Source organism: Panthera uncia (genome assembly GCF_023721935.1).
Source record: "Panthera uncia isolate 11264 chromosome A3 unlocalized genomic scaffold, Puncia_PCG_1.0 HiC_scaffold_11, whole genome shotgun sequence".
NCBI lineage: Eukaryota > Metazoa > Chordata > Mammalia > Carnivora > Felidae > Panthera > Panthera uncia.
This window is the reverse complement of record NW_026057578.1, coordinates 30,505,272-30,531,364: the sequence shown is the minus strand read 5'-3', so window position 1 is coordinate 30,531,364 and position 26,093 is coordinate 30,505,272. Positions and strand designations below refer to the sequence as shown.

At 46.4% G+C, this 26,093-nt stretch overlaps 1 protein-coding gene across 3 annotated transcripts in view; it reads left to right on the top strand.

Annotated features, from left to right (window-relative positions):
• Positions 1-26,093, top strand: part of SLC23A2 (solute carrier family 23 member 2) — a 133,783-nt gene that overhangs the window by 98,951 nt on the left and 8,739 nt on the right. For all 3 annotated transcript variants that reach the window (XM_049651097.1, XM_049651096.1, XM_049651095.1), the window contains 9 exons: positions 2,460-2,548; positions 3,564-3,634; positions 4,633-4,814; positions 12,800-12,920; positions 13,415-13,571; positions 17,667-17,814; positions 18,962-19,067; positions 24,352-24,481; positions 25,132-25,269. In XM_049651097.1, the coding sequence (XP_049507054.1) occupies positions 2,460-2,548; positions 3,564-3,634; positions 4,633-4,814; positions 12,800-12,920; positions 13,415-13,571; positions 17,667-17,814; positions 18,962-19,067; positions 24,352-24,481; positions 25,132-25,269 (1,142 nt within the window). The remainder of the gene's footprint in view (positions 1-2,459; positions 2,549-3,563; positions 3,635-4,632; positions 4,815-12,799; positions 12,921-13,414; positions 13,572-17,666; positions 17,815-18,961; positions 19,068-24,351; positions 24,482-25,131; positions 25,270-26,093) is intronic.

Below are 26,093 nucleotides of genomic sequence, written 5' to 3'. Positions count from 1 at the left end.
GGCAAACTTTTTCTGTAAAGGGATAAGCAATAAATATTTGGGGCTCTGTCTTTGTTGTGACCTCTGGATTCCACATCGTAGCCCCATAGCAGCCGCAGACAATCGGCGGATGGAGAGGCTGTGTCCCAGTGAAACCTTACTCACAAAGACAAGTCATATGCCAGACTTGGTTCACGGTCCAGTTTGTCAGCTCCTGGTGTAAAGAAAGGCACAGCTGAATTAGTTTCCTTTCCAGCTGTTGGGACAAAATTAAAAGAACAGGCAGTCTTGTCTACGTGGGGAGCCCAGGGACCCGAGGTACAGGAAGGAGAGCCCTGGGGTTGATCAGTTGCACACTGGGGAAGGACTGGAAAAAGCTGCTTTATCAGATGAGAATATCTAGTGCTTTATCGTTCTCAGCCTTTTTCTTGGAAAATTGGCTTTGTATTTAGGGAAGTTCTTATTTGGTGAAATAATAGCTCTTGTCACCACTTTCCCTAAGAAAATTTCTGTCAAGCCACTGATTGACTCTGCTAGTTGTGGAGACCACCCTTAACTTCTGGGGCGCTTCTGCTCCTTCCTGTACAGCGGCCGCTTGTCCTCCGGCCAGTACTGCTTGTGGCGGTCAGCGTGTGTGTGGCTGAACGGGAACGTGTAAGCTGGCATGTGCAGCCCCTTTGCAGATCATTTTGGGAGACTTCGAGACAGCACATGCGGGAATTTTCTATTATCACCTACTTTCAAAGGAATTCAGGATCCTGGTTGTTTGAAATGAGTGAGCTTCTTTGCAGCTGTGTTCTCAGGACCTTTGGTCATGGTTAAGCCATAAAATATTTGCCCCGTAAGGTGCCCAGACTGAGGTCAAGAGCAGTTCACGTCACTGGGGGTGGAACCCAGAGCCAGTCTTCACTTTCCCAGTGAGCCACCAGTGTGGTGTCGATTGCAGCGTTCCTAGGCCGAGATCTCGGAATGCAACCCATGTTACGTGGACCTAGGATGTGTTGCTGGAAATCTGAAATGATACTAAAGCAGATGTTATTTGGGCCATTTGAGAAGGCATCCATTCCTGATGAGTGAGGACCACCCTTTGCCCTTTCAAGACATTTCTGAAAAGTTACGCTTCAGGAGTATTTGTGAATCAGTGTTTCCCTCGTGGCATACGTTCCTACGTTAGATGACTTTCATGTCCACTTTTGATGGTACTGTGCTCTGGGCCCCTCTGACAGGTAATTATAAATGGATGGTTGGTGGAGGGTGTGCCCACGTGAGAAACCACCAGCAATGCATCTGGTCTATACTGTGCAGCCTGTCTCTACGCTCTAAAGCTAGCATCATGCCTACTCTTGGTTGATTTCATTGCATGATTAAAATGGCCAGAAGAAGAAGAAAATCTTGACCCGTGTCTGGCGCAGAGTGGTCTGTGCTGGCCCTGGGCTGGTAACATGGCTGCTTCCCACTAGAGCCACCTTCTCTTAGTCCACTTCCTGTTCCAGTTGGGGCAGGATACGCCATCAGAGCACTGAGGGGCACGTGCTGGGTTCCCGTCCACTGTCCAGGACGCTGGTACCAGGTGGTTTGGGGGTATTTCAGAAAGATCTGGACATCTGAGAGTTCCCAGCCCTGCAAACAGAAGGAGCCAGTTTTATATTTTACCCTGAAAATAATGTTAAAAATAGCAAATAGATATCAAGGTTTCATGTTAGCTCATAAAGCTATCTTTATACAACTGTAGCTGAAATGCTGTACATTTAAAAAAAAAAAAAAAAAGGCAAAATCTCCTGAATTTGAATAGCTCAGGTGTTCAGAAAGTCAACATGAAATATCTAAAATGTAATTGAATGGTGACATTTGAGGATTGTAGGCAGGGGATTTAACAGAGAGTCCACATGCTTTTTTTATGATTGAGCAGAATATCTTGTCTACTGTTGATTTGTAACGTACAGCTTTCCTTTCCTCATAGCTCTAGACCACTAACACGATTATGATGCCTGTCCTCTAGGATTGAGGGCAGCCTCTGACTTACAAAATGGAGTGACGGGGAGATAGATTTTTTTTTCCCTGTGCTAACCAATAAGAATGTGAAAGGGAGGAGGAGGAGGGTCGTAAAGTGGAAGACACACACCGATATTTCAAAAGGAGCTCACAAGCTCAGCAGGAAAGCGAGATGCCCAAATGCCCAGCACCCCCCACCCCCAAAGGGAAAGGTGGTGATGGCAGGGGCTGGTGGAGGGGTACAGGGCTCCCCCAGGGCCCATGCTGGGGCTGTCTGTGGGGAGAGCAGTGGGAGGGGAAGATGGAGAAGCTGGGGGCCCGGCTGTGTGGCAGAGGCGATCTTTGCAGACCGGGGCTCGCTCTTCGGCGTGTGCCTGCATTTACTCATGTGCTGTTTGTCTATGGAAAAGACTGTTAAGCTGTCAAATCGTGAACTACCTCGGTAGTTCCTGATGCCGTGATCATGGTTTTGGTCTCGTTTCTTTTAGGTTACCCCTGTTTCAGGCCAGTGCTTTTGCATTTCTGGCCCCTGCTCGAGCCATCCTGTCTTTAGATAAATGGAAATGTAACACCACAGGTAATTGCAGTTATTTCCGCATACGTCATTGGGGTCCTTTAACGCACGCGATAGAAGGGAGGCCTGAACGTGCTGCCCTTGGCAGCGTTAAATCCTTTCTGGAATCGGGCAGAGAACATACAAACCAACAAACCGCTTAGAACACTCCAGTCTGTGGATCGTGTTTCTGTCTCTCTCTCTCCCCACTCGTTCATCCCTAACCTCAGAGCAAGTAAGGACCAGAAAGGACCTCATTTCTCTATGCTAATGAAACTGATAAATATGGGAACGGAATAGAACATTTGTGCTATTTTTCTGCCTCTTTCTTTCAGTGGATTTTATGAACCACCAGTAATCACTCTCTTTGCTGCGTCAGCATCCCTTCTCTGAAACATCTCTGCTTTTTAAGGATCTGGCTGCTTTGGTTTTCTGCAAATGACTTTAACTCCCCCCCCCACCCCCCCACCCCCCATTAGTGATTGCAAAGATCCTTAAATAACCCGATGAGGTCAGGAAAAGATCAGATGGAGGTTTAAGAAAATCAAGTAGACCTGTCATACTTTCAAAATACTGTTAGGTTCTAGGAGCAAAGTTTTCCAACATTTGCTTCCTCCCTTGCTCCCAGGAGTTAGTTTGTGACCACTGATTTGATTCAGGAAATGGAAAAGGCCCTCCATTTTATCTAGGTTTTAAAAACCTCAGTCAGGCAACCTTGCTTTTGGGCATTTCCGTTAGCTGCTCGCAAACGTTGGTCTTTGTGTGAGGCTGGCACTAGCAATGTGCACCCCCAGTTCAGCTTTTGACAAGCTGGGAGCTCGCAGTCGATGAATAAATTTGGTTACATTTAGCGTTGGGGAAGACACCTTTCAGTATGGTAAGCCATACTGTTGTAACTCGAATTTTAGGGATGGGTATTTTATGGAAAGTAAAACTTAAAACAGGGAGGAAATTTCATCTTACAAAGAGTAAGATGAATGTATCCCGTGAAACATGGGTGTCACTCCAAAAAAATGTTGTCTTTGTTTTTGTTTTCAAGATGTTTCAGTGTCCAATGGAACAACAGAGCTGTTGCACACAGAGCACATCTGGTATCCCCGGATACGTGAGGTAAAAGAGGAGCATTGTCTGCTTTTGGTTTCTTTGTGTTTCTTTCCTGCTCCGTTGTTGGCCTTGCCCAAGAAGTGGTAGTGATGCGCACCAAGCCTTCCTTTTCCTTTTCAACTACTGACATGTTTATTTCTTTTGTGGAACTAAATGTAGATGGCATCACCATAAAATAAAGCACGCAGAAATGCTTTGTGCAGCCAGACAGTATTTCTGTCAGAAGTTTCTAGCCTTCATTCCCCCCCGCTCCCCAACCCCTGGGTACCCACAGACCTGCCCACTCACACGCTGCAGCATAACTGGCTGAGGGGCGCGGCTCCCTTTGAAAGAGCTACAGAGGCTTGCCTGAGGGCACACACCTCTTCATTCTAGCCCGCATTTCCGTGTGTGTGTGTGTGTGTGTGTGTGTGTGTGTGTGTGTAAAGAATTACAGATACTTGTCCGCTGTGGTGCACTTGAACAGAACAAGGCATGGGAGTCCTCAGACACGAAGAATGGCCAACAGCTTATCCACATCTTCCCAAATCTGGAAGATCCTTCACCATTAATTCAGAGTTAGCACAGATAATAGCCGTTTTCCACAATGGAAACATTCCTTTAGAATTTGTGTCGATAACACGATCTTCTAAACGTCCCTCAGAGACTCACTTTTTAAAGTCCAGAATCTTTGTGCTGCAGTGTTCCTCTGAGCCTGGTTTTGAATGTCGTGTGTCTTGAGCAGGAATGATAAATCTCTCACTTCTCTATGGGAGAGGTAAGGTGGCTATACGTCCATTGCCCGTTTCTGTAATGCCCCTGTGTCAACCGTGTCATTCATAGGTTGGCTAGACCCCGCTCACCCCACTGGTTTCTTTGGGGCCCTGGGAATTTTCCAGCAGTGTCACACTTGTTAAGTAATAAGCCGCTGCCTGTCAGAACTGTCCACTGTGGTTGCAGGTGACGCTTGGAGTCTGGATCTACAAGCAGCTCACTCTTCGTGTCTGTGCCTTCTCTCGTTCCAGATCCAAGGCGCCATCATCATGTCCTCGCTGATAGAAGTGGTCATCGGCCTCCTGGGCCTGCCCGGGGCTCTGCTGAAATACATCGGGCCCCTGACCATCACGCCCACGGTGGCCCTCATCGGGCTGTCTGGGTTCCAGGCGGCGGGAGAGAGAGCGGGGAAGCACTGGGGCATCGCCATGCTGTGAGTGCTCTGGACTACGTAGCGCGGACTGTCAGCACCTCCTCTTCCCACCACCGAGTGCAGTCTCTTGGGATAGTTTGAGCATTTATGCAAAGACTTAGGAGATAGGTTTTTGTTTTTATTTTTGTTTTTTTAAAGTAAGAAGAGGCTGACGGTTTAAAGTTCATTCATTTCTTGCCAGGAAGTTACCGAAGGGTGTTTTAGACCCGGAGGTTGGGAAGTGACATGCAGCACGGTATTCCAAAGACCTGTTGGGGAGTGATGTGTAGAGGGAGGGTTGTGAGGTTTCAGACTTTAAGAAGGGGGTGTAAGACGGTGATGCCATTAGCTTTTAACTTTTGAGGTCATGCCAAGTCTCTTGCACACGAGTGGAAATAACGCGAAGCCAAATCCTTTCGGCAAGACTCAAAAAAACTTCCAGATTGGCAGGAGACAGAGATGCTGCACGAGTAGGGTCTGTTGGCATTGAGAGAGACGTGGCTCCCCTGGCTCCCTCCTACACCTGTGGGGATGCCACGGTTCTTGCCAGAGTCCTGCCAGTCATTGCTGGTCCTTAAGCACAGAACTTCAAGTTCATTAAAATGTCACTTACCCCTTTATGTGTTGTCAGTAAAGACATCCAAGACTTCGGTTTATTACAAGATGGATTATTAGAGCCATGGAATTCTGTATGCCACAAACAGAGCCTGCTTTCTTGTTGTGTGCCTGGTGAACACGTGTAAGAGCTGATCACGCTATAGGGAAATGGTTCAAAACCTGGCATTTGCCAACCAGTAAAATTCCCAAAACAAAGTAAGTAATAACAGAAGGGAGTTTCCGCTGGTTTTTGTTTTGCTTTGTGAACTACTCGGTAATTCTTAAACAGTAGCTAGCGCTTCTCCAGCTCCTGTATTAGTGCTTTATAAAAACACTCGTCATATATATTGTACGTTAAGATAGGTGCCGGCATCGTGCCCATTCAACAGCAAAAGAAGCAGAGGCACAAAGACGCAAAGTTAGCTGCCCAGGTTCGCACAGGTAGTAATTGGCCGGATGGTTTTCAGAACCCAAGTAGTCTGGTCAGAACTTAGTCCCTAACACTTCATCCTGCCCGTCTGTGTTGGAACACGGTGTGCAAATTAAAGTGCGTCTTTACATACCTATAATCCATCTAGCCTTACAGATTAAGGTGTGTGAAAATGTCCAGGGTTATTCTTAATTTCTCCTTTCACTGAAGGTTGGTCCATATTCCCCACACCAGCATGGGCGTGTAGAAGGCAGGGAAGGATGTCCTATGAAACGCAGTAAGTTCCAAGAAGGAGAAATTGGAATTGCCATCATACGGTGAAATTAGAAACCAATGACAAAGGGTGAACAGAACCCCCAGATCGCCTAGGAGCTGAAAAACACTGTTATACATCACCCCTAGTCAGAGGGGAAATTGAAACTCATGACTGCTGATAATTTAGAACACAAGGACAAGAACAAACCAGTCACACAGAGTGGAGTTGTTCTTGAAAAAAACATACAATCTTAAAGGCAAAGTACATGAAGAGCTTATGTCTTTGAAACTAGAAAAACAGGATGAAAATGAGCCTAATGGAAGCAGGGGACCAAAAATTAATACAGATAGAAAAAATGTAAAACATAGAAGTGAAAAATTCAAATATTGGTTCTGTGGAAAAGAGCGTGTGGACACACTTCAGGCGAGGCTGATTGAGAAGAGGAGGGAGTGAGTGCACAAATAGAGGGATAAACCCTTAGGTCCAGGGAAGAAGAGTTCCAGCTGTGCTACCCACCCCCAAACTTAAAAACAACAACAAATTAATAAAATGGGTGGTTTTCCAAAACGTGAAAACAAAAATGGACTCTTCCTCACCCCGAGCGCTAAATGTTGGGGTTCCCCAGAACCTGGTCCTTGGGCACTTCCCTGCCACGTGCCTTTCCCCGGGAAGACCTCGTCTAGTGCACGGCCCCAGCAAGCCTGTGATGCTGCTGACTTCCATGTGAGCCTGCAGCCCATCCCCCCGAACACCAGCCATGAGGGCCAAGCCCTGGTTCGCACCCTCCAGTCACCATTACACAGGACTCCTCGGACTTCAAAAGGAGATAGTGTCAATCGTTTGCTTCCTTCCTTGTCCCCAGACCCAGTCCCCCTCCTGTCATCCTGCTCTCAGGCAAGGCCACGACCACACACCCCGCTGATGGAGTCAGAAGCCCTACAGTTGTCCCTGATTCTCCGCTTCCCCTCAGCTCATGTACAAGCCATCTTTCTGCCTCCTCTCTCCAGCCTGTCACGCCACTGCCACTCCCCTGGACAAGCCTCACCCGTGGCCATGCTTCCAAACGTCTCCAGCTTCTCTCTTGCTCCCTCCCTGCTCATTCACAGCCCCGTGAAGTCCCTGGCCATTCTCCTCTCCTGTCTCCTCCTTTTGAAACTCCACTTGGACACAAGCAGGAATTCTGGAAGTTTGTAGGTCTTCTCGTCTGTGTCTGAGACCTTCTCCGCTGTCCCTCATTCTGTTTACATCTCACACTAGGCACTTGGGGCCTTTCGCTGTTGGAATCCCAGACGTTTGGGGGTGGGAAATGATTGAATTATTTCACGGATGCTTTCCTTACTCCATTCTAGCTCTTCGCTTCCTGGAACCTCTAAATGTTTGGACCTCCCAAATCCTTCCTCTGCTTTCCATTTCTCCAACTTTTTTCTCCATTCATGGGAAAATTCTCAGCTGTATCTATACATCCTTCTGCCAAGCTTTTCCTTTCTTCTGTCAGGTTTTTTAGTTTCCAGCCAGCTTCTCTTATCCTTGGGATGCCAGCTGTGTGAGGGCAAGACTTCAGCTCCGTGCTGGTCACTGCAGCACCCCCAGGACCTGGCTCACCACCTGTCACAGAGCAGGTGTTTAGTAAGCACCTCGTAGTAAGGGCAGGGAGGACTGGGGGTTGTGAGTACACCCCTGACCAGAAGTCAAGAATGCTATCAAAGGATTTTATCCCTAAAAAAAGTTCTGGGCTCCAATAGTTAGTATATTATATTTCAAGGAAGAGAGATTTAAGTGGTTCTGGCAGTTTAAGAAATGGGAAACTTCCCAACCAAGTTGATCTCTGTGGCGGATCCTGACAGAGCTAATACAAAAGGGAGAGCCCAGACCTACATCTTCCTCCCCAGAGTTGTGTAAAGCCCCAGGCTGAGTTCAGGTATGTTTAGGCAGTAGTATGCTAAAGCCCAGCGTCTTGCTCTACTGCAGGTCTCCTTGTGATCTTTTAAAATGCAAGTGTGCAGGGGCGCCTGGGTGGCTCAGTCGGTTGAGCGTCCGACTTCGGCTCGGGTCATGGTCTCGAGGTTCATGAGTTCGAGCCCCGCGTCGGGCTCTGTGCTGACAGCTCAGAGCCTGGAGCCTGCTTCGGATTCTGTGTCTCCCTCTCTGTGCCCCTCCCCTGCTCATGCTCTGTCTCTCACTCTCTCTCTCTCTGTCAAAAATAAATAAACATTAAAAAAAAAAAATTTAAAATGCAAGTGTGCAGAAGAAGCTTTTCGGAAAGTCTTATTATCCAGCTCTGCGCACACTATTTTTTTTAGTGCCATATCTATTAACATATCTTGGAAGAATGCTCTTTGGAACATGGCTTGGGAAAATGCTGTTCTGGATAATAATAACAAAAATCCAACACATTAGGTGTGTCATTTTAGGAATTTAACGATGATTAAATATTAGAATTTATTAATAAAATTCATTATGGGCCCATGGTGGATTTAATTCACAAAAGCCAGGGTGACCAAAAGAAAAATCACTTGGGGTGCCTGGGTGGCTCAGTCAGTTAAGTCACTGACTCTTGGTTTTGGCTCTGGTCCTGATCTCACAGTTCCTAAGTTTGAGCCCCACATTGGGCCCTGCACTGAGCAGTGTGGAGTCTGCTTGGGATGCTCTCTGTTCCTCCCCTCTTTCCCAAAATAAACGAACTTTTAGAAAATAAGTGAAAAGCCCACTGAAACTAAATTATAAATGACATCTGGGAAAATATTTACAACAAATTCCATTAAAAAGGCTAATGCCCTTAATGAATACTTTCACTAACTGAAGTAGAGAGTCCTGGTGGAACAATGGAGGAAGGAGAAGATGTGAGCACCCATTTAACCAAAATGGGAAGTACAGATCACTAATTAGTGCACAGAAAGGCTTACCCTCCCCAGTTATTAACATGCATATGCACAGGGATTCTGTTAACAGAATGGGGTAGTGGTGGTGGATCAGAGTGTACTGACTTGGGTTCCTAAGTCAACCAAGAGAGGCACAGTTAGATTCTCAAGGGGGAGGGTAAATGGAGTGACACATAGGTCCTGGAAGGGAGCCATTTGTTTTTGCGAAAACATTGTTTTGATTACTTATGTACAGTTTTCAAACCTATTCAAAAATAGAATAGTGTAATGAACACCCCAGTACCAAATACTTAAGAGAAGTCTCATTTTCTCTCTACCCCCAAAATACATTAAAATTCTAGTCATTTGAAGTTTAACAATAATTAAACAGGGAAATCTAAAGTAAAATAATAATTCCTGCCATCCATCCAACTGCCACCCCTCAAAAACATCTCATGAATAACTAGTGAAAAGTTAGTATTTATCCTATATGTGTAAATACAAACGTATACACATTTACAGCTTCACCATTATAATTTGTTTTTCACCCTGACGATTTGTTGGGCTCATCTCTCTAAGTGTGTTTAGATCTACTTCGTTCTTTGTAAAATTGCACAGTGTTAAATAGTATGAAATATAGAATTTATTCAGCCATTCCCAATCGATACTCATGGTTGTTTAAATATTTGCTGTTGCAAACAATACTGAAATTCATACTCTTATGTAGTGTAAGGAATGAATATTAAAATAATTGATGATAGTTTTTTAAATTGACGAAATTGGTAGGGACTTAAACGTATAAGACCTTGTGGGGCACCTGGGTGGCTCAGTTGGTTGAGCGTCTGACTGTTCAGCTCAGGTCATGATCTCACAGTTTGTGGCTTTGAGCCCTGCATCTGGCTCTGTGCTGACCGTTTGTTTGCTCAGGCTCTGCTCAGAACCTGGAGCCTGCTTCGGATTCTGTGTCTCCTTCTCTCTCTGCCCCTCCCCCGCTCACACTGTGTCTCACTCTAAAATAAAAACACGCTGTGTTTCTCTAAATATTTTTTTAAAAAATTTAAATAAAAAGTATAAGATCTTGTATTTCAGTGAGTAGCAAATAGGCATTTTTGGTCTCTGGGTGGGATTATAAATTCTGCTAACTTTTATGTATTTGGCAGTTTGCATCAGAAGCTTTTTAGGGGCTCTTGTGTGGCTCAGGCAGTTAAGCGTCTGACTCTTGATTGCAGCTGGGGTCATGATCTCACAGTTCGTGAGTTCAAGCCCCGCGTCAGGTTCCACGCCACTCTCCCCTGCTCGCACGCTCGCTCACTCGCGCGCGCGTACACGCTGTCTCTGTGTCTCTCAAATAAACTTTATTATTTTTTTTTAAAGAAACTTTTTAATAAGATACTTACTATTTGACAGCTCCGTTTTAGTCCTAGGAACTTGCCCTAAGGAGATGTGCAGACAGGTGCCAGGGAGGGGTGATCTATCACGGTTGTTTCTGTTGCTCCCAACATCATACCATATGGAAATTATTTACCAAGATGTGTGTCCATAAGATGGAATAATAAGTAGCCGCTAAGGTGCTGTTGCCGATTTCCTTCCTGTTGAGGTCGTGGCATTTGTAGGGGCTACGAGTTAGTTGGAAAGTACATTGTGAAGTATGATTCTAGTTCAGGTCAGATGATGACCTATTTGTGCTCCAAGGGCAGGCAGTCTTGTGTCTCTCTCTAACCCCAGTGCCCTGGACCCAGTGATGCCCTGTAAATATCCAGGGAATGGAAGCTGTTTAGAATCTAGACCAGAATGTTACATAGTTGTTACCTGGGGTGGGATGAACAGTGATCTTCAGGATTTTGCCTTTTTGCTTATCTGCCTTTTATAACTTTCCTTGCATAATGTTTGTAAGGTAAAAAGAAAGGTCAGCAAGCCAGTGGGTGGATAGAACCCTGGCCTGAAGACCTGTGGCTCATCTTTTCCCCTTCTCTGCTTCGCCAAGATACGTGAGCTTGGGCACGTCTCCCACCTCTGAGCCTCTGCTGCTGCCTTACTGCTGTGGGTGGGACTGCCTGCCCTGTCTGCCCCACAGGCGTATTTGAGGATAAACGTAAATTAGAAGGGTGTGGGTTTTACAGAGTCAACAAAAAGTGGAGTGTTCATCTGCTTGGTCCACTTAACTTCCATGTGCCCTGCCAGATTTGGCCTGAGATGGGCGTCCTTCCTGGAATTCGCCAGGGGTCCTCCGTCCCCTCGTAAGCATGCTTTAAAAAGTGAACACTGCGTGCAGATGATAGCAGCCAAGCGGGGTATTGCCTGAAATAATGATGATAATAGACTTGGGGCTTTTTGGAATCTCATAGTGTTCACTTCGAAATAAGTCAGCATTCTTTTGAATGTGAAAAATTTTATGTTGATCTAAGTTTAGAGTAAGCCAGTTTCAGTACTCCTCATTACCATATCATTTTTTGTTGTTGTTAAACTTCACCGTCCCCTCTGCCCCAGAGAATTGGAATAACTTGGGCACTGTGTATATTTCCAACCTTGGACTGGTACTGGCTCGGTGACTTTGTTTGGGCTGAGACCCCCATGTCCTGGTGAGCAAGCACCTGGGTAAGTGGGAGAGGTAGGGGTGTGGCACAGGCCTGTTCTCCAGCTGGCTGCAGACCATGTGCCTCGTTAGGAACATGACCGTGAAGCTGCACTTGACCGGCTGTCAGCAGAGCTGATGATTCCATCTCCACAATTGGAGCTGTGCCCAGGAACAATTAAGCTGAGCTTTGACTGAGAACCCACTCTTGTGCCAACCCTCCCTCGGGTTATAAGTGAAAGAGTGCGTCCCTGTGGGTGACGAAACCCATTGTTGTACGCTCCTTCGTTGCGTCAGCAGTGGGAAGCCATCCCACACCTGCCACGTTTGTAGCAGACGGATGAGGACGTGTTGGGTCCTGCTGCAGGGGAGTCAGCTGATGGTGCTGCCTCCTGTGGTCCTCACTGCAGCTCGGTCAGGAGTGTGGGGCTTAAGGTAGAGAGACTTCTGAGCACACCCCAGCATCCCTGCCCTTATGGCAAAGTATTGCGACAAAGCAGTTCAGAGCCCAGGCTGTAGAGCTAGACCTCCTGCCCTGCCTCCTCCCACCCTGCAAACTCTGGCTGCATGATCTTGGACTGCTGGCTCTGTCTGGGAAGTGGACTGTCCTCGAAGCCACCGCTGCAGAAGGCTGAGATGATGGGCAGGATGACCTTCACGTAACGCCTGACACAGACCTCTTGGGAGCATTGTTATTAATATTGAAATCTGTATGTAGCCTTCTTAAATATTGGAGTTTTTGCTTTTTAAAAGCAGTTTATGCTCTTGACACGTGAATCAATACAGAAAAGTAGAAAAAAGGTCTCAAAACATATTGCCACCTGTGGTCAGTCCCTGTGAGCATCTTGGACCCTGTCCTCCTTACCTGTGTGCATGCCTGCGTGTGTGTATGTGCATGTGCAGCACTTGCTTGTTTTTTCAGTTCTTAGTTGTGATTTTAGTGTACGTTGTGTTGCAGATGGTATCTTTTTTCCCTTACGCGGTGTGAGCATTTGGCGGGAGTGTGTGCATTCTTTGGGTTTTCTTGTTCTCCAAGGAAAAGTTAGCCCAAGTATTTATATGGCAATTTTATTCAGTATCAAGAAATGCTAAGAACTAATATTTTTTCAAAAATCGCATTTCCAAAAGCTATGATTTTCCAAAGAACAGTTAAGAGGACTAGCAGCTTTGTAGAGAAATCAACTCAACACACAGGGTTAGTTTTGCCCTTGCAGCTCTGAGTATTATTTTAAAACACAGACATACAGCCTTTAACCTAATTTATTTTCCCTCTCTCTCTCTCTCTCTCGTCAGGACAATTTTCCTAGTATTACTGTTTTCACAGTATGCCAGGAACGTGAAGTTTCCTCTCCCAATTTACAAATCCAAGAAAGGATGGACTGCATACAAGTTACAGCTTTTCAAAATGTTCCCTGTGAGTAGTCGCTTTTTTTTTTCCCTTGACAATATTGCCTTTGTTTACGTGAAAGGAAGTTTTAAGCTGGTCTTTCTGGGGGAACTATGGGTGGCGACATCAGGGTACTAAGGACCACCAAATCAGCATGGACTTAAGTTTAACAGCAGTAGAAGGTTCTGAATCTGCAGTCCTTTCAGGCACGTGCAGGAGGACACAGTTCTTGAGACGGAGGGCGATCTGTGTTCCCGTGGCTTCTTCAAGCACATTGTCCATTACTCTTATTTTCTAGCCAGACTTGGGGTTAAAATAACTCTTTCCTACATAAAAGTGCTCTCTCTGAATGAGATTCCACTCAAGTAATAGGCTTCCAGCAGATCTGTGACGTGTTTTTTCTGCCAAGTATGGACGATGGTGGAAGCTGTGGGGTCTTATAGCCTCTAGGAAGGTGTGTGTTTTGCCAGCATCCACCACCTCTGTTGGCCTCATGGAGCTTTTCCCTTGGACCACTTTAGATCATCCTGGCCATCCTCGTGTCCTGGCTGCTGTGCTTCATCTTCACAGTGACAGATGTCTTCCCTCCTGACAGCACAAAGTATGGCTTCTACGCTCGAACGGATGCCAGGCAGGGCGTGCTTCTGGTAGCCCCGTGGTTTAAGGTCCCGTACCCGTGTAAGTATTCTGGTGCCAGGGGGAGAGCAGGTCAGGAGCTCACGAGGGTCCCACTTAGAGGAGCTGGGAGATGGCAGAAGGCTCTGCAGTTTGAAAAGCCTTCTTTGTTCTAGGATGTCCCATGAAGGGCTTACTGGTAGGAGGCTTTGACAGTGAAAGGTGGGAGGCACTGTCCCCAGAGGCTGTGGTTAGCACACAGAGACTAACCAGCTCCCTTCTCAGATTATCTAGTCCTTTTGGTTCCACTGGGATGTAATCCTGGACAAGGGGTCTCTTGCCAGGTTTGAAGAAGGCAAGTATCAAGCTGCATAGTAACTAAGCCGCCAAAACTGAGCAGAAGGGGCCTGAAGATTAGCAAGCCGACTGCTCGAGCATGATGGGATTTGTGTAATCTTTTAATGGGTAGCTATAATCTTTGTTTTTTATTTGGTCACAGCTGTCAGAAGTAAACTGATATTCACCAGTGGGTGGAAGATGGGTCTTAAGTTATAATTTAAGTGTTGGGTAACTCTTGGCAAGGTGGTGTGGCGGGGGGTACAGTCCCAAGCTGAGGTGTCCCTTGGATGCACACATAATACTTTCTAGGCCCCAGTCCCCAAAATGACTTGTGTGAGTCCAGTGGTTATTAACGCTTGGTTGTTCCATGGTAAAGACTCTGTTCCTGGCATTTGGACATTTTAATTAGAACCCAAACCTGACCTAGGTGGGGTTGTGCTGATTTACTCCCCGGTTTAGCAGTCACATCTTCACATCTTATGATGATATGGAGAAAAAGCAGGAAAAGCCGAGAATATTAAGGTTGGGTGAAAGAAAACTGTTCCAAGCATGTTAAATGGAAGTGATTTTGGTAGTTGTTCCTTGTATGGTTGACAAAATTTATACTTGACAAAATTTACTCTTTCTAAAATTACCATCTGGGGGTGCCTGAGTGGCTCAGGTGGCTAAGCAGCTGACTCTTGATTTCAGCTCAGGTCATGATCTCATAGTTTTTGAGTTCAGAGACCTGAGTTGGGCTCTGTGCTGACAGTGTGGAGCCTGTGTGAGATCCTCCCTCCCTCCCTCCCTCCACCCCTCTCCGGCTTGCTCTCTTTCTCAAAAATAAAAAACATTTAAAATAAAATAACTTCCTCACCAGATCATATGTATTTCTGTATACCTGGCCCGCCCCCCCCCCCAAAAAAAGAATAAATGCGTGGTTTGTAAACATATAATTTGAGATAAAATGAGATGAAGTCGGTAAGGCAGCCAGGAGGGGGCCTGGCGTGTGCAGGGAGGAGGAGGAGGTACGGAGGGCGAGGGGGTCAGGAGGAAGCGCCACAGCACACGCTGTCCGGGCTTCTCTGCTGTTCAGGCCGTTCGCTGGATGAGCACAGTTTAGGACAGCCGGGCGGGCCATTGGGGAGCAGCAGCTGCGCATGTGCTGAGAGTCAGAAGCGCTTTCCCCAGGCCCCTGTGTGAGGAGGGCGGTGGGGCCCCTGGTGCGGTGACGCGGCAGGGCCTCTTGGCGGCAGCGCTTCGGGGCAGAGCGGCTCTGCTGCCGCTGCTCCCCGGGTAAAAAGCCACCCCCAGAGAGCCGCACTCTGACAGTTTGGCTTAACCTGGAGGCAGGTTTTCAGGTATCTAGAGCGGTGGTCCTGAGTCTCTAGTTTGATAACAGTTACCTAAATTGGTTGGTAAAATGCGATTTGGGGCCCAAAATGTCAACAGTGCTGCGGTGGAGAAACTCTGCTGTAAAGTAACCACATGGGTGTTGTTAGGTATTGGAGTTGAAAGGAGACATGAGATGACAGTTAAGACTGAAAGCTGGAAAACAGCAACATGCATACACAGACCTGCTTCCCGCGCAGGCACGCACATGGTTGACTCTTGAACAACAGGTGGGGGTGTGGGGAGGTTGGGACACCCCACCCCCACAGTCGGAAAATCACATACAACTTCTTTCCCCAAAACTTAACTACTAAGAGCCTACTGTGACGGGAAGCCTTACTAATAACATAAACAGTTAACACATATTTTGTATGTTACATGTTTTTATATATTCTTACAAAAAAGTAAGCTAGAGAAAAAAATGTTATTAAAGTCATAAGAGAAAATACATTTACATTACTGCATTTTTGGGGGAAAAAAATAAGTGGACTAGTGCATTTATTTTTATTTTTTTATGTTTGTTTATTTTTGAGAGAGAGAGAGCATGAGCAGGAGAGGGCAGAGAGAGAGAGACAGAGAATCCAAAGCAGGCTCCGAGGTGTCAGCACAGAGCCTGACACGGGGCTTTAACTCACCAACGGTGACATCATGACCTGAGCCAGTCAGATGCTTAACCAACTGAGCCACCCAGGTGCCCTGGACTAGTGCATTTACACACACACACACACACACACGTATTTATATATACATTTATATGGAAAAAGGGTCAAAAATTTAGAAGATTGCAAATTTAAAATGTTGAAGTAGATGGAATAAAGATTTTAAAAATCGAAGGACTGCAGGCAAAAGGGAAAAAAGTAAGAAAATAGTAATGAGACTAAGAAAATAAAAGGCAATTTCTGAAGAAATAGTAAATGGCAAAATAAGGATCCTTCCCCCCAAATCAGGACACTAAAAACCACAATGCTGTGTCAGTAACATGGTAACTATAAGATTATTTAGAAAATACAAAATGTTGCTGGATAGGGGCATCTGCTCCAAACCTACCTGGAGATGCGTGTTGACCAAGCATGCCCCTGTCTGCTCCCAGGCGGGAGCAGTTCCGCCCTTATACACTCCAGACATACTCTGCACACCTTACTTCACGTGTCTTCTTTATCCTCCCAAACCCGCGGTCACTCCTGTTACAAAACCCAGGCCCTGCGGTGTTGCTCGTCCAGCCTCTCCCAGGCCCGCCTTCCCCACGCTGCACTCCATTCTGCAGAGCACCAGCCCATTCCTGCACACCCTCCCCAGAGCCTCTGGACAAGAGCCCAGCATCTTCCTAACCTGTCCTTGTGACCAGTGTGGGTCACCTGTGTTTGAAGTCTGTTTTACAGTTTTAGGTCTTGCAGTGTCCAGACCCCCCAACTACTGTTGGTCTTGAACAAGACCATTTAACGCATCTTTCTTTGTTACTGTGCTTTCCTACTTAGTGACTGCACTATAATGGTTCAGAGAAAGAAAGCATATTATCAAAGTCTCTTCTTTTTAAAAGTAAAAGTTTCTCATGATATTTTTATTAAATAAGACCCATGGTTTGTTTTCTTTCTTTCTTTCTTTCTTCCTTTCTTCCTTCCTTTCTTTTCTTTCTTTCCTTTCTTTCCTTTCTTTCCTTTCTTTCTTTTCTTTCTTTTCTTTCTTTTCTTTCTGCTGTCAGCCCAGAGCCAGACATGGGGCTCATACTCACAAAACTGTGAGATCTTGACCTGAGCTGAAATCAAGAGACACTTAATCGACTGAGCCACCAGGCGCCCCAAGATCCATGCCTTTCAGTATCCAAATAACATAAAAAAAAAAACTAATGTAGAATTAACCAAATCTAGATACTCAAAATAAAGTCACCCGGGGACTTAATCTTTGCTTTCTTAAAGGAAACTATTTAATTTTCTATAACACGGTTTACTTTAAAAAGTGCTGATCTTACATTGGAGGGCTGACTGCATCTTGTGCCATGCTTTACTGCTGGGATTTAAATTTAACTGGTGACCTTTCACTGCTTTTTCATTTAATGTCACCTCCTGGGCAAGATCACCATTATTTTATGTCTTGCTTTGCACAGTAGGGTTAAAAATCCTCTTCATACAAATTTCCTATCCTGTCGGGAATTCCTATCCAACAGGCTGTGTAATTTAGTAGACAGAGAGTGTGGCTTGAAGCAGGAAGAGAAGCACTTCCCTCTTCTTTCTTGTAGCCAAACGCTTTACTTTTAATAAAGATGCAGAGCAGACCAATCCTGGCTATGGTCCTCTTCATCCAACTCAGGAACTGTCTCCAGGCATGTAGTGCATTGATGAATAACATTTAAAAATAAACACATCTTTTTCCATGAGCCTCAAAACCTGAGTGTGTATTGTAGAGTCCTCTGATGTCCTGATCACTTTTGCCTGCTCCGTTTTCCTTCCGCAGTTCAGTGGGGACTGCCCACCGTCTCCGCGGCTGGTGTCATCGGCATGCTCAGCGCCGTCGTTGCCAGTATTATCGAGTCTATTGGGGACTATTACGCCTGTGCAAGGCTGTCCTGTGCCCCGCCACCTCCCATCCATGCGATAAACAGGTTCGTTCCTGAGAAACTTGAGTTCTTCCTTGGGCCCCATGCCTCCTTACTTGGCTCTTTGGTTAATCATGGAGAAGACTTTCCAAGACTTTTAGCGTGGAAGCAGCTGAGCATCAGGGCTCTTTGTTGGTTGTTTGTCTTTGGACAAGTCCCTGCCCCCATTTTGCTCTCCTTTTCCTCATCTGTAGCATGGAGCGCAGTCCCCACCCTTCCTTCCTCAGTGATGGTCATGTAAGATGCTCTTTCTGAGACCGTGCCAGACCCTAAACTCACCAGAACAGAGGCGAGACGCTGCCATTGTTCTTTGCTTGATTTGGGGTCAGGGTTATATGTCCTTTTTGATTTCTTGTTTTCCTTACTGTTCTTAAGGGTAAATGCTGTGTCGTCTGTTCACAATTAAAATTCCTAGAGAGACCAGAAGAGCAGGAATAGGTGAAATCTGCAGTACCTAGAGACTTATGGGCAGGGGGGTTTTATCCTCTCAGCATACCTGGTCTTCACGTTCTGGAAGCTAGGAGCGAATTGGACCCTGTGGGGTTGCAGAAAAGAGCACAGAAGACCCCCTTGCCCAACTAGCTGTTGCCCTTCCAGAAGGGATTATGTGTGATGAGATCCATTGGTCTGGTGTCAGCATGTTTTGCTTTGGTTCTGTTAGCATTCATAGTCTTGGTTCTTATAGCTTTCTCCCACGGGTGTTGCATATGATTGAGCTACTTATATTGATTCTTTAAAAAGTTCCAGTGTGACAAAATTACAGAGCATTTCCTTCCTGATGAAACTATGTATTAATAGTAAAGGAATCAAATCAGTGGACAGCCCATACTTGTCTCAGATCCCAACAAATGGCTCTGTTTTCTGGCTAAAAGCCTTTCATTTGGAATGATTTTTAAACACCTGTGTCTAATGTGTGGCTCACAGAAGTGCTTCTTACAGTTGAGTGAGCATGGGGGGTCCTGTTAAAATGCAGGTTCTACTTGAGCAGGTCTGGGAGGCGGGCCTGAGACTCTGCCCTTCTGACCCTTCCCAGGAGTGCGGAGGCTTCCCACCTGTGCACACCGCCTTTGGGTTATAGCCACTTGGAGAGTATTTCAGAGTGTTTCCCGCATTGAATGAATGTTTCTCTTTCCCCCATTCCTTTATGTTTTAGGGGGATTTTCGTGGAGGGTCTCTCCTGTGTTCTCGATGGCATATTTGGTACTGGGAATGGCTCTACTTCGTCCAGTCCCAACATTGGAGTTTTGGGAATTACTAAGGTACAGATATTTTTCTAATTAAATGGTTGGGCCTCTGGTGTTGATCCATTTCATCATTTGGTCTAACCACTGTGAATTCCAAAAGGAAGGCTTCTGATTCTGAGATCATCTCCCCACCCTGCTCCCCAATCTTTTTCTCATTGATAGGTTTCTGGAATGCTGATGGAGGTCTCCCTCCCTTGGCTGCCCCGGTAGCCAGGCACTCAGTGTTACCATTCCCTTGTGCATTCTACAAATACTAAGTCCCAACCCTGTGCCAGGCTATTGTTCTAGACACTTGGAATGCGTCAGTGAATGAAAAAAAATCCCGTTGTCAGAGTTTACATTCTAGAGAGGGGAAGATCAACAATAAACAGTAAGTATAGTTAGTATGAGAAAAACCTGGGGCAGGATGGGGGTATCGGCAGTGAAGGGGAGTAAGTCAGGCTCAGCCTCACCTGAGATGACCCTGAGCAAGCACCTGAACAGGGCAGTGGAGGGAGTGATGGAGATGGACGTTCAGGCCAGGGACGCGGCCAGGGTGAAGCCCTATCTTGAGAGTAGGCCCTCATGCTGCTGATCAGCAAGGAGGCCAGTGGGGCAGGAGCAGAGTACGGGGTGGTGAGAGCAGTTGACACCCTCCAGGTAACAGGACGAAGTCACACAAGCCCCGTAAGCTGCCAGAGACAGGAGAAGGGGGTGCCCTGGGCTTGGCTCTGTCAGGGTATTTTTTAAGGCTCACTTGCCCTGTTATGAAGAGAGTGGACTTTGGGGTCAGGGGAGGAGGTGGAAATAGGAGACAGCACTAGTTCTAAATGTGAGATGATGCCAGTCCTTAGAGGAAAAAAATCAGCCTTACAGTAAAGAATTAATGTGATTTTCAAACCACAGCACCAGAGTCTTTCTCTTTCAGATGAAATCTGATGCGGAGTTAGTGGATTTGACAAGCTACAGCAAGTCTCCAGGCTGAGCAGAGCCTGGGTCCGGAGTCCGACTCACCCCTCCAAATAGACACGTGACCAGGGGCTGCCCCACCCCACAATCTGGCTTCTGTAAGGAGCCTGCTCCTAGGCCTTCCAAATTTATTGCTAAGTTCTGCATCCCAGCTCCCCTGGGCCAGAGTGCGTCGTCTGCCAGGCTGGAACGGGCCTGCACCCTGGCTGCTGTACTCTGGGCAGCTAGAGACAGTTAGGACCTGCTCACCGTCTGGGATGGCCTGTGTGGGCCACAGGTCCCCCTCACCTGAGCCCTCTATCCTGAGAATTTAGGGGTGAGCTGCAGCCTTCTAGAGCTATCTGACCTCTGTAAAATTAGAAACCCATCCCCCACCCCCTGGAGGATTCTATAACCAGATAAAAAGAAACCAGACACTAAGTTTGGTTAATCTTGACTACAAATCCAGGTGAGCGGGAGCACACAGTGCACACCTGACCTGTTCATTTTCCTGTAAGTGGGCGGGACCATCACAGAGCTTGGGCTCGGGGCTGCACACAGCCCTGCCTGCTACTCCTCACAGGCTGTGCTGGGTCCTGTCACTGCCCATGGTAGAAGCAGGTGCTGACCACACAGAGCTAAGGGCCCTTTAACCAGTTTGCTGCCGTGGCCCAGTAGACCTGTAACTAATCTGAAATATCATAGTAGTAAAATTGTTACAGATGGAGGGACTCCTAGGGCAAAGTGGTTTAACAAGCCAGCTCCCTTTCTGCACCCCTTTAGAACGAGCCTCACAAAACTTAACCCGGGTCACTGTAGGGAGTAGGTGGTGGTGCTCATTGAGGCTTCCTTCTGAAATGCGACTGAGGTGGTTTGGGGAGTAATTTCTTTATTACAGTTTGAATGGTGCCAGCTTATTCTGAAAAGGCAACCTGCCAGCACTTTTTAATGAGCTAATTGATCTTTCTGAATCCTGTTGGATTACTATCCCCGGGAAAGGGCGGCATCCGTTCAGGGGCCTGGAATTGGTTTTCATTGCTGACTTCACTAGAGGGATAATTGAGCTGTCTGCACAGCTGCATTGGGGTGGGAAATGGGACTTGGAGCAGATATTTCTTTTTGGCCCCAGCCATACAGCTGATGGAAGGTCCCTGTTCCAGGAGAAAGACACGAGCTGGAGGCTGTGTTCTCATCCAGCTGAAGGACTTGGGACAAGTCCCTTTTCTGAGAACTCGCAGCTCTGAAATCCTACAATTCTAGATCAAGATCTGTGCTGTCCAGTTTAATAGTAGCTACATGTGGCTCTTTTAAGTTAGTTGAAATAAGAAATTCAGTTCCTCAGTTGCACTAGCCACATTTCAGGAGCTCAGCAGTCACGTGTGTCTAGTGGCTGTCAGTGGGCAGCACCGATACAGGACATTTCCATCCTTGTGGAAAGTTCTAAAGGACAGCAGTGGTGTGGGCCATTGTGTGAGACTACCGTGGCCTACAGAAAGAGGGTGAACTCTGGTTCTTCCAAAGGATCTGTCTCCATTTCCTGGCAGCTCTGACATTTGTTATCCTTTATCCAGTTATGATGGTCCCTGTACATGGCAGTTCTAACCTATTTGATTAGGAGTTGAGGATGCCAGCTACCCTGTTGTGTTCAGAAGTCCTTGGGTTGGATTCCACGTACTTCTCTGCTCAGTGTGTTCCAGTGTCTGTCCCACAAAGAGGGATGGCGTATCGGGGTGGGGAGGTGACTGTTTTGGATTCCAGCCCTGGTCCCATCACTTCTCGCAGTGTGACGGTGGACAGGTTACATCACCTCCCTGAGTCTCCATGCCCTTGTCTACAAAGCCAGGCGTTGCAATTAATAAATTGATGTAATGCACTTAGCGCAGTCTGGCACAGTGTAGATACACAGTAAGCACCAGCTAGCGTCCTTGATATTTAGCCCTAAGTTTGTTTCTAGGGACAGAATAAATACCACCTCTCCTGACAGTGAAGTCTCTTTGGAGGTGTCCAGAGGAAGGTCATTTCTCCTGTGCTGCATTCCACACTGTCGAAGACTGGAAAGCCAGAAATGCGGTGTCAATATTTTGATGGCCCTAGAGGCACAGAGTTCAAGAAAGAAGTCAGAACTGAGGCAGGGAAGAGATTCCAGGGAGCCAGCAGCAGGGAAGGAGAGGCAAAAGGCTCCATGTACACCGCACCGGGAGGACAGGGATTAGGGCTGTGTTTCTGGTGTTTCAAACAGAAGTGTGTAATAGGCATCAGTTAATAGTCATTGAACAGGAGAATGGCTTAGTTGCTGCCTGTTTGTTTGTTTGCTTGTTTTTGAGTATCTAAGGCAGATCAGCCTTCCATGTACAGTCTTCATATAGGATTTATTGTTTCAAGCATTTATTGTTTCAAGCAAAGCCGGCCTTGCCCTCCCCCTTGCACATCTGATCCCCTCAGCACAGGTGGCTCCCTGTACCTGGATGCTCTTCCTCCAGGGAACTCTTACTCATCCCTCCCTAGCTCTTCAGAGCTCTTCCTCCCTGCCGGGTGCCCACACAGCATAACCATTGCAGCCGTACAATTATTTGATCATAAGTTTGTGGCTTGCTCGTCTTTGTATTCCCCTCCCCCTCCAGTCTAACAAGTGCTGGTCACATAGTAGATTCCTAAAAACGTTTGCTGAAAAACAGCAGGCTCCCCTATCATGTAATGCAGCCAAACAGAAGTCATTTTTGCTCAATTCTCCAGTTGGCGTACCCTTTTTCACTGCCTCCCTGCCCTGATGACGTGTGGGGGGAGCGGTAGATTCTGACGACAGAACCTGGGCTCCAGGGTCCGCTGTGCCTGCTTATAGCCAGACAGCCAGCCATCCCTTTGTTGGCTCAGTAAGATTCTACTCTGATTCTTAACCACCTGACTTTTGGGCCCTGTTGGAAGCTCCAGACCAGCACCACCCAGCAGAACATTGTGCGGTGTGGGACGTTCTATGCACACCTGTGCCATTCTGTGTGGGATCTGCCAGCTGCACGTTCCCGTTGAGCACTTGAAATAGTGGCTGGTGCAACTGAGGGACTAAATCTGAAATTCGATTTCATTTTAGTTTAGCAGCCATCTCCTCACTGTAAGTCATCCTCCTGGAACCTCTTTTATCAATTTATGTCTTCAAGGTATTTTCCTGGGAAAGGCAGTACACAGTGCAGGATTCTGGAGCCTGGTGCTGGCTCCACATCCCACTTCTGCCCAGGTAGAAGTTTCTAGAAGGCAGAGATCAGGTTGAACAGATAGAGAGGAGACCACGTGGGAAATATTATAATGGTTCTGCAAAGACCCAGTGTGGGGGGGCAGACGTTTGGAATCAAGGAAGGCTTTTAAGAGGAGGTGGCATTTGGTAGTGTTTTGAAGGATGTGTCTAGAACCGGCCAGAAGAGGGATGTGGGAAAGAGTGTCCAGGTAGACAGGCCTGGGGATGCCTGAGAAAGGGGTTTTATTTCCCCAGCACCAGAGGATTAAAGGGGGGAGGCGCTGACCTCGCGAATCACTGTGTGAGAAAGGTCATTCTGCACAGCGGACAGGACAGATAGGTAGAGGAAAGGCTGAGGCCGCAAGCCCAAGTGGGAGGCTGTCCTGTAGCCTCATGCTGGTCAGGCACTGTTCAAACTGTTTTACACCTTGTCTCATTTAACCCTTAAAACAAAAGCTCGTGGTGTGTCATTCTAAAACGAGGATCCTGCCACCCAAAGAAGCCAAGTGGCTTGCCCTGGTTCCCCGGTTGGAGTGGAGTGGGGTACAGACCAGGCGAGGGGCTGAGAATCCACACTCCTTGGCCTCTAGGCTGTGTCACCTCTCACGGGGAAGGAGAGGAGGAGGGGAGGAGGTTCCAGAAATATTTGGGACTCTTTGTCTGATTCAAGGTGTGGGGAAGATGGAGGCAAAGTGAATTGCTTTGGGGTGGGGTAACTTGATAAAGGGTAATTCCAAGAACCTGGAAGAGAAAAGCAGAATAAGCCTAGTTTTTGCATTTGACGTTAGAAGGTCACCCTGGCCCTTGGCTGTAATGGTATTTGAAAGCCCAGACCTGAGAGCAGGAGCAGGTCTACACTGAAGTGACATCACCCAGGGAAGAGGGAGCAAAGGCTGGGCCCTGGTGCCGCCTTCTTCCAGGGGAGGGGAGGGAAGGAGGAAGAGGAAGAGGGGAGTTGGTGGTAATCTCTTTACTCTGGGTGTCTTTAGAGGAATTGTGCCCCGAGAGCCATCCTCATTGTAAAATGAGACATCTCTCTTAACCGAAAGTTTTGTAGTTTGGGGCTTCTGTCACTTTTGCCCCCGAGGAGCCTGCGTGGAAATTTGTGCAGAACTGGCGGTGAATGCCTTCTGGTGTGTTCCTCAGGTCGGCAGTCGGCGGGTGATTCAATACGGTGCGGCCCTCATGCTGGCTCTAGGCATGATCGGGAAGTTCAGCGCCCTCTTCGCCTCCCTCCCGGATCCGGTGCTTGGCGCCCTCTTCTGTACTCTCTTCGGTAAAATCCCATTTCCTTGAGAGCCTGTCTCCTCTCCTCCCTTTCACATTTGCTCAGGAATCCCTTCAGTAAGATGGGAGGTAATAATTAATACGTTTCCATTTAAAAGTACACAGGGAATACCCCTTCAAAACATGAAAGCATCAGTCTCTGAGTTGAATTTATGTTAAAGGTAGAACCAAGTGTAGAATACTTATGCTAGGAAAAATAAGATGACCTTAATCTTTAATTGGTGTATCTAATTGCTTTAACTCAGATATCTTCTCTGAATGGCATTTACAACTGACATGAACTCTGAGCCATTCGGTTGTGATCAGGGCCCAGATCTTCGGGTGGGTTTTCCAGTTTAATCAGGATGTCTGCGTAGAGGCAGGTTTTAAAGGGCACCCAATGTCCTTAGTTTTCTGCTTGGTCTAAAGAAAGTGAATGTGATGTTTGTGTCCCTGTGTAAGCCCAGATGGTGCTTAGGCCAGGAGTCATTTGGTTCAGAGACCCAGGTGGTCACATTCCGACCCTGTCCTGTCACTGTTCTGTCTCCCAACTTGTTTCTGGCGGGACAGAGGAGGGGCAGGGTGGGGAGTCTGTGTCCCCTCCATCGCCCATCTGTACTGAGCTTAGTGCTGCCCGCCAGCTGATGTTTTTCTCTCCAGGAATGATCACAGCTGTTGGGCTCTCCAACCTGCAGTTCATTGACTTAAATTCTTCCCGGAACCTCTTTGTCCTGGGATTTTCAATCTTCTTTGGGCTCGTCCTTCCAAGTTACCTCAGGCAGAACCCTCTCGTCACAGGTAAGGAAAACTGGCCACAGCCACCAACCAGCTCAGAGAAGACTTTGGAACTTTAGGAATTGTCTCCGTGAACATTGGTCCATGTGTCTATCTCATTTGAGTCTTGTTTTGCCACAGCTTATCTGGAAGCCCTTCGCGCTTCCGGCATGAGCTGGCACGTGCACCTGACTCGTGTGCACGGTAAGGGCTCTTTATTTACAGGGACCCTGTCTTTTGGGAGAATGCCTGTGCGTAAAACCTTTTGATTTTTCAGACTAATGCTTTATGAAAACATAGAATTCAAAACCCAGCTTCATAGACTTTCAAGTACATGTCTTTCTCCTGAGATTGTAACTACTTTGAATTCAAGATTGACCCTTTTAACACCTTTTTAATACCCTGATGTCATGAAGAATGAACAAAGGGGAACCATCTTAAGTAGCAATTGCTGCTGACATTTTATGCGGAATTGGGGACCATTTTATATATACATTTTATATATATATATATATATATATATATATATACACACACACACACACACACACACATGTAGCGTATATACTATATGTATATGTATTTTATATATAGTTTTATATTTATACTTATTTATAAAGATAATTTATAATTATATTTATATTAAGCATTTTATATTAAATACATATTTATATAAATATACATATTTTTGGGGTAAAATTCTATAATGTAAAATTAACTATTTTAGTTTTTTTTAATGTTTTTTGTTTGTTTGTTTGTTTTTTAAATTTATTTATTTATTTATTTATTTATTTATTTTAATTTTTTTTTCAACATTTTTTATTTATTTTTGGGACAGAGAGAGACAG